We start from the raw sequence: 14,691 nt of genomic DNA on the forward strand, positions 1-14,691 counted from the left end.
TAGTGGGGTAGGGTGCAGTACTTGATGCCTTTCTTGATGATGACCGCGACACCGCCCCCCCTGGAGCTGGTGCGATCAAGCCGGACAATGCTGTGGTCGGGCAGCCAGAAGCTGTCACCGGTCTTGAGGTGGGTCTCGGTAAGGAGGCCCACGTCGATGTCGTGCTTGCGGAGGAAGTCTGCAAGCTCAATGTTTTTCGCCCCTACGGAGCGAGCGTTCCAGTTGGCGATCTTTATGGGTTCACGGTCCATAATTAGCGACGAAGGAGATGATAGCTTGGAGCTGTTGTGTTCTTGTTGCGCAGGTGCGCTTGATGCTGATGGCCTGGGCCAACAGTGTGACGATCTCATCCGTTGACAGCGGAGAATCGTCTGTAGCTTCACCGGTTGTACCGGCCAATCCCGGAGCAGGGGGATCCGTCGATGGGCCGGAGGCTTGACTGGGTACTGCAGCGGCAGCCGACTGGGCAGCAGCCAACTGTTGGTTGAGCGGGAGCGGCGCCAACACTGGAATTGGCCGTGGTTGGACCGGTGATAACGGAGGAAAGTTCTGCGCGTTGTTTTCCGGGACCTTCTTGCGACCGGGCTGGTTGTTGGACGAGGCCTTCTTCCGGATCTCGGCGTATTCGGCCCGCTTCGGACAGGCCTTACTCGTGGCCTTGTGGGCAGCACCGCAGTTGGCGCATGTGGGAGCGGCTTCCTCGATGCTGTCGCAGTCGTCGATCTTGTGGTTTTTGCCGCATTTGATGCAGCGGCTGGCCATGCGGCAGTTCCTGGTGCCGTGCCCGAACAATAGGCAGTTCGAGCACTGAGTGACGCCTCGGTGGGTTGGCTGATCGCGACGCGCAAAATGCGTCGCTTTAAATATGTTTGGCTTTCTTCTTTTTGATGTTGCATTCATTCATTTCTCCTTCATTCATAACCAATCAGCACTCGCTGCACGCTCGTTGGTTTGTGGTCGGTCGGTCGCTCGTCGCTCGGTCGGTGCTGCTGCTTGCATGCTCGTACCAAGCCAGCGGCAGCGTAAGGAAATGATCAAAGCTTGTTTTCAGGGTCTTGATACAAATTACACATGTAGCACATTAGGGTTAGTTTCGGAAACCGATTACCCGCGGTCGCCTCGGGGTTAGTAGAGTTTTAAAGGATTGGGTAAGTGGTTAGGGCGATTACATAAAACAACTACTACTACTACTTCTACAACACATTACGTTCGCTTCAATCGCGAACAGTAGTACAGGCTTAAAGCCTTTGGAAGATGATGATGACGCGTAGGCAGCTGGATCAGCAAATCGGACCGGACAATCCCATATTCTTCGGTTCAATGATTGCGCACTCGCAAGAGTCTCGGCCCGTCCAGCAGCAACAGGGGTTGATCTGGTGTCTGCGACAGGTTGTAAGGCCGCAGAATATCAGTGTCCGCCCAGCTAAAACTACTCCCCTTTTTAGTTTTTCTCGTTAAACCCCTTCTCTCAACAAGTTGGTAAATCTTAGCCCCTAGCAGTAAGACGCTTAACACTTTTTTCGGCGAAATTATCCTGTTTCCCGTCATGGTTCTTCGCTATGCCTGTTCAGATAAATTAGTACTTTAATTTATTTTCTCTACTGCGCTAAATCAAACGAGTAGAAATAAGAAGAGATGTCGGTTATGCGCTCGAATAATTGAAAATTCGATAAATATTTAATCGAATAGCTGGAAAAATCTTTGCGATTAATCGTTAATCGAATAATTATACTCTTAGGCATCCCTAGAAAATAATGTAATTTCTTGTTTTTTGGTGGTCCTTCGAAAATGTCGAACAGCAGAATTGCAACCAGCAAGTGTAACCCATGAACCAAAAGCGGTGCGATGCTAGTTTTCATTGCTATGACGACGACTGAATTAAGGGGCTTAGAAGCAGAGGCGTGAAAGTCAATTATCTTTATCGATTTCCTCTTTTGATTACCATCCCGAGCAAAGTCTGAGATCAAATTGAAATCTAAATTTGATGTTATGATTTCGCTGATAATGATTACTCAGGTTGCTGACGTTTTGGTCGTTTTAACGGTTAAAATATCAAAATTGAGAGCAAAAAAAAAAACTTCCTGTGACATCACATTGAAAACTATTTCTGCTATCAGTGAGAGCAAACTGAAAACTCAATTTGATATCAATTTTTCCTGTTGATAACAAAACAAGTATTCACTTTGATGTTATGCTAAGGCAATGAAAACAAACCCGCAACAACATATTTTTGAAGAGCAAATGTACAGCAAAATGAAAACAAAATTTGGCATCAAATTTGTCATTTGCGATACTGAAATCAAATTATGATTTCAGTTTGATGTTGATATCAAAATTTGATTTCAATTTGCTGTCACTTTGATGCTGAACTTTGCTCGGGATGGCTTCACTAAACTTTTGAACAATGCTTGACATTTACCACTTTTTCATTAGTTTCTTATTGAAAATCAACAGTAGGAAGCATTGCTATCGATACGTAGAAATATTTCTGATCGATTGGTGATAAAGTTATTGAAATTGGTCCAGGAGCAGCTGAGTTATTAACGTTCACAATCTTTCATAAATTCGTTGCATGTTCAATTTTCGGTTTTCACAAAGTGTACCCCTTATAGAAATCCCAGACGTAGTCCTACGTCAAAACTATGTTATGATAATTTAATTGACTCTTCTCAGATAAGGATTGTCTACATTCAATTCAGGTGAAAACTGCATAGTAAGGGTTAGCAGAAAAGGTACGAAGATTATGGGATTTGAGGATAGTGATTCAGTATGAAACGTCAATGGATGATGCTGGGTTTGAGACTTCTGAAATGTTTGCTTTTTCAAACATCTGACCGTGACATTTGGAAAATAAACACGCACAAAATCAGGTTGCTGTGCTACCAGACATTCAATAATGAGTAACTCGAGTTACTCAGAGTTACTCAAAATTAACTCCAATATTACTCATGATTAAAAGCTGTCTTTCCCCTAGTCTTCTATTCGTTGTTCCATACATATAGTTTGATGCATGGTTATTATCGGTGTAATTGCTTAATTTTGTTGATAAGGAATCAAATTTTGACTGACAAAGAGGCGTGTCTTTGGAGAAGGCTCTCACTGTTCGAAGGGTATAAATAGTAGGGCCTTTCAATTAAAATCGATTCCTTGCGATGGAGGCAAGAATGACATCTGCGTGTGTGTATTCCCTCTAACCCCCACTGGTCGGCAGTGTTATTATGGAAGAACTCTCTCTACAATGTCGCATTATTGGTCATTGCAGACAGCTTTAGTCCGGGAGTTAGACGGGGATAGCTCAATTGCAGATCCAGCAACCCATTTCAGAATGTCTGGAGAGGCACGCCCATTCCGAGGTTATTTTCACTTACAATAAGACCCGCATGTATGTATTACCTCTATCAATTGGATTTACCATGGTCATTTGGGAGGAGGTTCACGTCTAGTGCATTCCCCAGGAACCTTTCGCGGCCACCATCTACCACCCGTCCAGTCTTGGGCGTATGCACTGAGGCGTTTTTCTTGTTGCTCGCAATTTCACAAAATTAATATGTCACAAAATGCTGCGCAATATCTATGACTATAGGATAGGACTCAGTAGTTTGCTCTTCGTTTCTTCAGTTAAGGATTTGGGTGTTATCATCGCCTCTAAAGTCAGATTCAATGAGCACATCTCCATGATAACTGCTAAAGCATTCGCCACATTAGGTTTCTTGAAACGAAACACAAACGCATTCCAGGACATCTACGCGCTAAAATCACTATACTGTGCTCTCGTCCGCAGTCTTCTAGAGTATGCTGTTGTTGGGTGGGCACCCTTTCACGCTATTAAAGCTAACAGAATCGAAGCCATTCAGCGAAACTTCGTAAGATACGCTTTACGTGTTCTGCCCTGGAACGATTCGGTAAATTTGCCGCCTTACGAAGAGCGGTGCAGGCTGATTGACCTGGACACGTCGGCAGCAAGGAGGAAACTACTTCAGCGACTCTTCGTGTTTGGATTGCTTAACGGTGACGTGGATTGCAACTCTCTTGTGAGCCAAATCTACATCATACATACATTTATTTGTACAACATCACATTTAAGATAAGACATAATCAACAATAGTACGCCACAATACTCGGTTTGCGGCTGCCGCTCTCTATCCTCGGTCATGCCCAATACTCGCTAGATCACGCTCTACCTGGTCCGCCCATCGTGCTCTCTGCGCTCCACGCCTTCTTGTGCCAACCGGATCAGTAGCGAACACCAACTTTGCAGGGTTGTTGTCCGGCATTCTTGCAACATGCCCTGCCCACCGCATCCTTCCGGCTTTGGCCACCTTCTGGATGCTGGGTTCGCCGTAGAGTGCAGCGAGCTCGTGGTTCATTCATCGCCGCCACTCACCGTTCTCCTGCACACCGCCGAAGATCGTCCTTAGCACACGTCGCTCAAAAACTCCGAGTGCTTGCAGGTCCTCCTCGAGCATAGTCCATGTCTCGTGTCCAATGTCCATAGAGGACCACCGATCTTATTAGCGTTCTGTACATGGTACATTTGGTGCGGGGGTGAATCTTTTTTGACCGTAGTTTCTTCTGGAGCCCGTAGTAGGCACGACTTCCACTGATGATGCGCCTTCGTATTTCACGACTCACATTGTTGTCAACCGTCATTAAGGATCCAAGGTAAACGAATTCCTCCACTACCTCGAAAGTATCCCCGTCTATCGTGACATTACTTCCTAGACGAATCCTGTCATGTTCGGTTCCGCCTACTAGCATGTACTTTGTTTTTGACGCACTCACCACCAGTCCGACCTTTGCTGCTTCGTGTTTCAGGCGGGTGTATAGTTCTGCCACCGTTCCAAGTGTTCTTGCGATAATGTCCATGTCGTCCGCAAAGCATACAAATTGACCGGATTTCGTGAAAATCGTACCCCGGCTGTTGAGCCCGGCTCGTCGCATTACACCTTCTAGAGCAATGTTGAAGAGTAGGCATGAGAGTCCGTCACCTTGTCGCAGTCCCCGGCGAGATTCGAATGAACTGGATAGTTCACCCGAAACCCTTACGCAGTTTTGCACACCGTCCATCGTTGCTTTGATCAGTCTGATCAGCTTCCCATGAAAGCCGTTCTCGTCCATGATTTTCGGATACTGTCGTATGCCGCCTTAAAGTCGATGAACAAAGGATGCGTTGGGACCTGGTATTCACGGCATTTCTGGAGGATTTGCCGTACGGTGACGATCTGGTCCGTTGTCGATCGGCCGTCAATGAAGCCGGCTTGATAACTTCCCACGAACTCGGTCATTTTTGGTGATAGACGACGGAAGATGATCTGGGATAGCACTTTGTAGGCGGCATTCAAAATGGTGATCGCTCTGAAGTTCTCACATTCCAAATGGTCGCCTTTCTTATGAATGGGGCAGATTACCCCCTCCTTCCACTCCTCCGGTAGCTGTTCTGTTTCCCAGATCCTGACTATCATCCAGTGCAGGCAGGTGGCCAACTTTTCTGAGCCCATCTTGATGAGTTCGGTTGCGACACCATCCTTACCAGCTGCTTTGTTGTTTTTGAGCTGCTGAATGGAGTCCTTAACTTCCCTCAGCGTGGGAGTTGGATCTGTTCTGTCCTCTGCTGCACTGACGTAGTCGTTTCCTCCATTGCGCTGGTCTCCCGTGCCTACGTTCTCCTCGCCATTCAGGTGCGCATCGAAGTGCTGTTTCCACCTTTCAATCACCTCACGTCCGTCCGTCAAGAGGCTCCCGTCCTTATCCTTGCACATTTCGGCTCGCGGCACGAAGTCGTGGCGGGATGCGTTGAGCTTCTGGTAGAACTTCCGTGTTTCTTGGGAACGGCACAGCAGTTCCATTTCCTCGCACTCCGTTTCTTCCAGGCGGCGTTTTTCTCCCGAAAGATGCGGGTCTGCTGTTTCCGCTTCTGTTTATACCGTTCCACGTTCTGTCGGGTTCCATGCTGCAGCATTACCGCCCGCGCTGCGTTCTTCTCCTCCAAAACCTCTTAGAGATGAACTAGCCTAAGGCTAAAAATCTCTTTAATAAAGAATTTAAAAAAAAAATCCTCCAAAACCGCTCTGCACTCCTCGTCGAACCATTCATTCCGTCGACTTCTTTCCACGTACCCGATGGTGCTCTCGGCTGCGTCGGTGATGGCTGCTTTTACTGTACTCCAGCAGTCCTCTAGAGGGGGCACATCGAGCTCGCCCTCCTCTGGCAACGCTGCCTCGAGATTCTGCGCGTATGCTAAGGCGACATCCGGTTGCTTCAGTCGCTCTAGGTTGTACCATGGCGGGCGTCGGTACCGTACATTGTTGATGACGGAAAGTTTTGGGCGCAGTTTGACCATCACCAGGTAGTGGTCAGAGTCGATGTTAGCGCCACGATAGGTCCTGACGTCGATAATGTCGGAGAAGTGCCGTCCATCAATCAGAACGTGGTCGATTTGTGATTCCGTCTGCTGTGGTGATCTCCAGGTGTAACGATAGGGGAGGTGGTGTTGGAATAAGGTGCTACGTATGGCCATGTTCTTGGAGGCGGCGAAATCGATGAGTCGTAGGCCGTTCCCGTTCGTCAGCTGGTGGGCGCTGAACTTTCCAATCGTCGGTCTGAATTCCTCCTCCTGGCCTACCTGAGCGTTTAGATCTCCTATGATGATCTTGACGTCGTGGCTTGGGCAGCGATCGTACTCGCGGTCGAGCTGCGCGTAAAATGCGTCCTTGTCATCATCAGTGCTTCCGGAGTGAGGGCTGTGCACGTTGATTATGCTAAAGTTGAAGAATCGGCCCTTGATCTTCAACCTGCACATTCTTTCGTCGATCGGCCACCAACCGATCACGCGCTTCTGCATTTCGTCCATCACGATGAAAGCTGTGCCCAGCTCGCGTGTGTTGCCGCAACTCTGGTAGATGGTATGATTACCTCTGAACGTTCGCACCATGGATCCTGTCCAACACACCTCCTGCAGCGCTACGATGCCGAATTCGCGGTCCTTCAGTAGATTGGCGAGTATTCGGGTGCTCCCGATGAAATTGAGAGATCGACAGTTCCACGTGCCGAGTTTCCAATCGCAAGTCCTATTTCGTCGCTGGGGTTGTTGCCGTTGGTCTCGGTTCGTATTCCTCTGTTGCTGATTTTCCGTTGCAATGCTTTTTTACGGCTGGCTCGCAGGGCCTGACACCAACCCCCTAACTTTCCGGAGGACCAGGGTGCACAGTTGTGCTTAGAGTCCTTCACTGGCACTCGGACGTAGATCAGCCGCCCCTAACATGGGAACAGACGCTGTTGTGAGCCGCTCCTCCTGGAGAACAGACGCTCAGGCTTGCCGAAGCAAACCCCCCCTTCCCTGTCAGCCTATGACCAAAGCTCCCACCGGGGTTGGTTACCCGATCTTCCCTAAGGTTGCTCACAGTTCCCGGCCGGTACCACGGGGAGGTAGGGATAGGAGTTGCTGGGAAGAGGCTAGTGATCTCAATGGGATCTGTATTGCGCATTACCCAGCATTAACCAACCAACCAACCAAATCTACATCAATGCTCCTCAAAGAGTTCTACGTAAATACACGCTTCTGTGGCAACCTACCCATCGAAACGTTTGATGTATATGATTTTAACATTAGTGAGTCTACTTACATAGAATTCGACACCTAGCCTAGAAAATATCTGTACAACATTATGTTAAAGATTTAATTAAATAAATAAATTTCCGACACCGGCGAGGGACCAGCAGCCGAGCACTTTTGCAAGCGGAAAATTTGCTGATTCACGGCAACGTCGGTCACCGAATCACCACCAAAACTCGCGACGGACACATTATCAGCACGTTTCCGGGTTAATTCACCAACCGACCGGGTTCAAAATCGCCCACGGCGACGCATCTCTCAATAGAACAGAACTACACGTCGAAAATGTGGCATCCGAACTCGAAGAACCGGGCTCCCCCCAGGAGGCAATTTTCGACACCGAACAATGAAACTGAAGCTGCGTCGTGGATTTTGGAGGTTAGATTCAAGGTCAACCGAGTCGCTCAAGGCAAACACAGGCAAAACACGATATCTAGAGTAACATTTCAAATGGGATTATGTCCAAATGTAAACAAATCGGGTTTTGATACCATTCTTTAGCACCACTTGATAGCTACTAATCGTGTAGGAAAATTCCGCATAATCGAGAAAAATCATTAAAAATAATTCGATTTTCGAAACGGCCGATCAACGAAATTTTTCGATTCATTAATAGGCCCGCACGCTAAAACAGCCAACCATTCATTTATTTCATTTCGTTGATAAGCCTAGTGACGTAGAAGGGCCGATGATTGAAAAATTTCAAACCAAAGCTAGGCCCTACTGCTTGAGGCAGGGCCGATGATTGGTTTTGAATTTATTTGACGTTGCGAAAAAGCTAAAATACTTCAGTTTTCTTAAATATGAATTGAATAGTGGGGGAAAAATTTAAAATTCATTTTCTTGTTTGTTTACGTTTTGGACATAGGCCCATTTCAAATGTTACTCTAGATATATCACTAAATGATAACTTTATGAACACACTTGAAACTAAATTTCAACACACAATTTAGAGCAAAAAATGTTTAATTCGCTGGCGAAAACACGTCAGTTTTCAAGCGCGGCCCACTGCCATCCCTGGAGGCAAGAAAGACATCTGTATCAAAACCGAACACTAAGTCTTCATCATTTCTCAATAGTGATGCAGTAATACCATAGAGGTAACTCTAAGACCAGAAGGTCCCGAAGAAACGTGGTCAACTTTTTGGCTCAGCTCTGGTATACTCTTCGGTCCCAAGCTAATCGATGCACCGCTCGAAACATAAGAAAAACCATTTTCCCTACTACAATAGATCAAAATACTGGTCGCAGTGGTTTTATGTTCCGAACCGAACAGAGGAAACGAATTATTAGACTTTATTCAAAATTTTCCACTGCGAGTGGAAATTAGCATCATAGTCAGAAACGAACGTGTCCATTTTCTGTTGTTTACATTGCATCACATTTAACAGCTTCTGATCAGTCCAGGATGGTTCAAGCAGCTTAAAATGCTCTTCGAATAGGGTAACTGTAGACTTGAAACTGAATTTAATTATTTTTGCTATGATTTCGCTCAGCATCTCAAGCAAATTTCAAGGTTCAGAGACCTTGAATAATGAATAATTTTGATTTGAAGCTTGAAAACCTGATCCAAAGAAAAAAAATGATGCTGAGTTACGCATATGAATTTCGCCGTTCTTAACAATCTTAATTTTATCATTCTGGCATCTTACCTGTATCTTACATTTTGCTTTCATTTGTTTCTCCTCACAGAGGCATCTTCGAGTGGGGCATGCTGTACAAGGAAAACGAAGTGCCCCGTAGGGAGCAGAAACGCCGGAAACACGACAGTGAACCCTACAAGAGTCCAACCCACGCCGGAGGTCTGTTCGCCATCAATCGGGAGTTCTTCCTGGAGATCGGCGCCTATGATCCGGGTCTGCTGGTCTGGGGTGGTGAAAACTTTGAGCTGAGTTTCAAGATTTGGCAGTGCGGTGGCAGTATCGAGTGGGTTCCCTGTTCCAGAGTGGGCCACGTCTACCGCGGGTTCATGCCGTACAACTTCGGTAAGTTGGCCAACAAAAAGAAGGGACCACTTATCACGATCAACTACAAGCGAGTCATTGAGACGTGGTTCGATGACCAGTACAAGGAGTACTTCTACACGAGGGAACCTCTGGCGAGGTTTTTGGACATGGGAGATATCTCCGAACAGTTGGCCCTGAAGGAGCGGCTGCAGTGTAAGAGCTTCCAGTGGTACATGGATAATGTGGCGTATGATGTATTGGATAAGTATCCGCAGTTGCCGGCTAACTTGTACTGGGGAGAGCTGAAGAACTCCGGAACGGAGAAATGCGTAGATGCACTTGGTCGTCAACCACCGGCGATAATCGGGTTGCAGCACTGCCACGGTCAGGGTCACAATCAGTTAATTCGGTTGAATGCCGCTGGCCAGTTGGGCGTCGGAGAGCGATGCATCGATGCCGACAATATGGGCATCAAGTTGGCTTTCTGCCGGATGGGAACGGTCGACGGACCGTGGCAGTATGACGAAAACACCTCAACGCTGCTGCATCGAACGTACAAAATGTGCATGGGTTACCATCCGCAGACCCGGGCGCTGACTCTGATGCCATGCGACGTGCACAATGCATATCAGTCGTGGAAGTTCCACACCATCACGCCGCGGTGGTAGTTTCGGTATCGAGCCCACATGACAGCTGCAGTCATTCCACTATCCACCAGCGTTTCCGCTATCATCGAGTGATGTGAGAACGGAAATCTACCCCTACCATGAACCGGGCACAAATTCAAACGAATCAAAACGTGTAAATATCATACGGTAAGCCCAGCCACTTGCGTAGAGAACTGCGTTGTTTAACATTGACCTTTTTGTACATACGTGGACACCGATTAGGAATTTTATAAAGGGTAGTTCTCTTCCATTTGATTATTACACACGAAATGCAATATAGCTACATACTTTTGAGGAAAGCGGTTTGCCAAAATTACTTAAAATTTCTGGAACACATATTCGATCCACACCTGAAACATTATAAAAGGTAGATCTACCGTACAGTGCATCATGTTACTCTGAGTCTGAATTAAAGTTTTTTTTTGTTTATCAAGCTGAACAGCAGTGGAAGCATTTTATTGGTGTTGTAGAAGCGTGCGACTGTGTGTGCCTTCTTTTGTGGTTGACGAAAAACTGCAGACTTTTGTGGTTTTTTTTTTGGGTTGAGTCAAGCACCGGCGAAGTTGTTGGTGTTCGAATAACAGTAACATAATCTATTTGATTGACTGAAACCCTTTGTGTTGATCCTCTCCTGTTCTTAACGTGAGTAAGACTTCCTCGAACTAATATTATACTATTATTATAGTGAGAAACTGGAAACTGGTACATCACACCAGTCCGATATTTGCAATGCATCATTTAAATAGAAGGACCCAGGAAAGATAATCTTTCTTGACTAGATAAGTGGGAGTATATTCTCGAAAGAGAAAGTGAAATATTAGCAAAGATGCGCAAAAAAGGAATGCGAGAGACGTTGTAAGATGAAATATGAAACAAATCACCTGGTTACGACTTAAAATTGAATCGATTTAGGATAAATTTTCTATTAATTAAGACAAATAAACATTGTTATTAAATATGCTTGGCTGGTTGATTTTCGTTCAGTATCCGAAAATGTTTCCACCATCGCAGTTTTATCGAAATCGAGTTCACAGCAGACCAGCACTGAGTGTTGCTTTTAAATTATGCTGACCAAAGCATAACAATCGCTGTACCCGGAGTTCGAACCCAACCCAGCCAATGTTCATTCATTTCACTCTCAATTACCGATCGATCAACATGTCGCGTGGTGTCAACTCGATCGTCGTCACTTTGCTGTGCCTTGGCTGGCTTCAGAGCCTTACAAGCGGGAAGGATTTTAACTGTAAGTAACCTGGTAATCATTTCGCCACTCAAATTCAAAATCCACACAACCCACGCAGTCATCTTCGATCCGCACGAGATGGAATGTTCGGGCAACGTGACCTACGATAAGGTGATGCTGACGGCGTACCGGCCCAACTTCGAGAGCGAGGAAAAACGGGACTACACCGACCTGAAGCTCAAGAAGCTGTACTCGTTGCAGGACTTTCTGGACCATCGGGCCCCGTTCGTGTCCTGCGGGATGGATTCCAAGTTGAAGATACCGTACGGAACGCCGATCTGCATTCCGGAGTTGAATATACACTTCCGGCGGAACATCAAGCTGCAGGTGAGGGATACGCATCAGGATCTGTCCGGCGGTGGCTATCGGCGGGTGGATATTTGCGTTCGTACGCAAGCGGACAGCTTCGATGATATCGTCAATTTGTTGGATGCTACGCTGATTTTTTGAAGTGTGAATAAAGTGTGTGTGGCATGGTACATGCTGGGTGGATTAGTGAAAGCAACAGGAAGTTTGTTAATTGGAGAGAAATTTCTGTTTAATTTAGACAGGGTATCTGCTACCTGAAAAACAAAATGGAAAACCTGGAATCTTCAGGGAATGATATTTTACCCGGAAAAATTTGGAATGCTCAGGGAATTTCCAAAATTCTTTATCTACAACATTTTTAGGAATATAATATATCAAAGTGCGCCAGGAATTTTAAATTATTTTTAAATATATCCAACCTTGGCCCTATTGGTCCTCTAATTGGCTCTATCTTAAATTTCACATTTTCACACTCTTTTCAAAATTTGTTTCCATACAAGGCTAGGACATATGTTTTGCCATAAATCTACGCAAATAAAAACCATGCAAATTTATTTTATGATTTATGCATCATGGCCAAAAACTTAAACACTAGTGCCAAAACTGGTACACTTTCTACAGTTACTTTTACTCTTTGAACAAAATAATTCTGGAGTGGATTTATCTTCAGTAACAACATAAATTATTTTGCTTGAAATGTGTTTTGACAGATTCTGGAACATAGATAATTTCTACAGATTTTAAACTTAACTATTTTTTTCAACCTTATACCTAATGAAATTAAACTTGTAGAAGTTTTCAAGAATCTAGAACGAAAATAAATATTCAAACTTCGAACATTGAATGAATTCCAAGAAAAAGATTTCAAATAAACTGAGGGTCTTGCATGGGTTTCAATGATAATAAACTTTGTGGGGGGCACTCTCTGCCCAGCACTATTGAGATCCCTCCTCTACACTGCCTCAGGGTCGGCATACGCGGCCAATAAAATACAGTCAGAATCCTTATTGCCGGGCTATCCGCGAATAAGGATAACCACACATTTGTTTCAATATATAAAGCTATGCTGTCTTGGACAAAGTTGTTGTACTAGGTTTTACCAATAAGCCTATGTCATTGGATTCAGGTTCAACTGGAAACTACGCCGCTAGAAGCGCTTCCCTTCTAAGTTACTTATGACGGGCGCTATGATATATGGAACTTGGGTCCAACATAGAATATTTCGTGATCCTGGCCATACAGAAATTTGTAGTCTTGAGCAAAATTGTTGAAGTGACCAAGTCCTTTCGTATGGTGGCCATATAAGTTAAGAACCCTCACACTACGCAGCGCTAGTGTGCAAGTGAACTTCCTTAACATGTTATGTCTTGAAAGCTTGTCAGATAAAAGTAATTCGTATAACACGTAATGAAAAGCGAAAATCGAACCAAATGTCTGTCATACTCAAAACCGATGCGCGTGGATTCGATACATTGATGAAGCTACAGCGAATCAATCTGGGATGGGAACGATGCAGAGTTATAGAGGCGACCGACGTTATGTGTTGTTTTAACTGCTCCGAGTTTGGACATAAAGCCGCATCGTGCGCGAAACCAGCATATTGCCCGAAGTGCTCAGGTGATCACAAAATCGACGAATGTGAAGAGGACTTTGAGAAGTGTATTAATTGCCATCATGTGAATACAAAACGTCAATCGTCCTATGATGAGCTGTTGGATATCACCCATTCATCGTGGAGCAGTAAATGTCCTATTTTCCGAAAGATCTGCTGAAGCAGCTCCGGGCGCTCTGTCATCCTTGGATTCTTATCAGCTAATAAAACTGGCTGTCCCATGTAAAACTATTTTGAATATATGCCCTGCCGAAGCACTCGTGGATACTGCACCCTCCCTCAGTCGTACTCAACCATTCCAGGCAAGGTTGACGTTAAACTTTGGCGATAGCTCTCACGAAGCAGCTTCGTGGCCTTTGTCATCGTTGGACATTTACCAGCTAACATAACTGGCTGGTCCAGGTAATGATTTATTGAATTTATGTCCTACCGAAGCGTTTGTGGATACCGCGCTCTCCCTCAGTGATGATAATCAACCATTTCAGAGAATGTTAGAGCCAGATTTCATCGGTTGCTCAGCTGAGACTACCTCGTACAGTCCGTTACCACTGAATTATATCCATACCCACCGATCCAATGACCAAGCAGGTCCATGTAACGCCGAACTCAGTGGCCGAGCTCCCATCGATTCAGATCGGATTTTCACAATTTATTTCTGAGCAGAACAGTACGCGTCTTCCAACGTCGTCCAGAGAGCTGGTGATCTACTATCAGAACGTGCGAGGTTTGCGCACAAAAATTGATGATTTTTTTGTGGCAGTCTCCGAATCACACTACGACATAATTATCGTCACTGAGACTTGGCTTGACGAAAAGGTATACTCAGCCCAACTTTTCGGAAACTCTTACAATGTATACAGGAATGATCGGAATCGCCTCAATATCAGGAAAGCACGAGGTCGTGGAGTACTTATTGCCGTTTCAGTTTTGTTTAACTGTTGCATCGATCGAACTCCTGTTGATAGTTCACTTGAGCAACTTTGGGTGATTCTTAAATTGTCTAATTTACGAACTAGCATTGGTGTACTATATTTACCACCTGTTCGAAAAAATGACTTAGTCAGTATAAACAAACACATTGAATCCACCAGAGCCATTTTCTCTAACCTCCGAGAACAAGATCACGCACTCTTGTTTGGAGACTTTAACCAGTCTGGATTAGTATGGAACTCTACTACTTCTACTACTTCCGATCTTACTGTCAATGTAACGAAATCTCATTTTTCTGTTGCATGTGCAGCATTACTTGATGGTTTCAGTTTAAATGGTTTGAAACAAATCAACGGAGTTTTAAATGTGAA

General features: G+C 45.3%; 2 protein-coding genes across 2 annotated transcripts in view; both read left to right on the top strand.

Annotated features, from left to right (window-relative positions):
- The window catches only part of Pgant7 (N-acetylgalactosaminyltransferase 7), a 30,856-nt gene extending 19,674 nt beyond the window's left edge, over positions 1 to 11,182 (top strand). Inside the window, exon 3 of the mRNA XM_065228899.1 lies at positions 9,305 to 11,182. Coding sequence (XP_065084971.1) covers positions 9,305 to 10,226 — 922 coding nt within the window. The 3' untranslated portion in view covers positions 10,227 to 11,182. The remainder of the gene's footprint in view (positions 1 to 9,304) is intronic.
- An 81-nt stretch (positions 11,183 to 11,263) lies between these two features.
- LOC135707180 (uncharacterized) lies at positions 11,264 to 11,950 on the top strand. The gene is made up of 2 exons (XM_065228929.1): positions 11,264 to 11,469; positions 11,528 to 11,950. The coding sequence occupies exons 1-2, from the start codon at positions 11,346 to 11,348 to the stop codon at positions 11,917 to 11,919; spliced, it is 516 nt and encodes a 171-aa protein (XP_065085001.1). The 5' UTR covers positions 11,264 to 11,345; the 3' UTR covers positions 11,920 to 11,950.
- Positions 11,951 to 14,691: the final 2,741 nt, after the last annotated feature.

This window comes from Ochlerotatus camptorhynchus, unplaced genomic scaffold (genome assembly GCF_037179485.1).
Source record: "Ochlerotatus camptorhynchus isolate MF236.1 unplaced genomic scaffold, CSIRO-AGI_Acam_v1.1 ptg000304l, whole genome shotgun sequence".
Lineage (NCBI taxonomy): Eukaryota > Metazoa > Arthropoda > Insecta > Diptera > Culicidae > Ochlerotatus > Ochlerotatus camptorhynchus.

Excerpts from the sequence above, each read along its gene's own strand:
- LOC135707180 (XM_065228929.1), top strand. The coding sequence starts at position 11,346 with ATGTTCATTCATTTCACTCTCAATTACCGATCGATCAACATGTCGCGT. Across the intron at positions 11,470-11,527 it reads AAGCGGGAAGGATTTTAACT|TCATCTTCGATCCGCACGAG; the intron begins GTAAGTAACCTG and ends CAACCCACGCAG.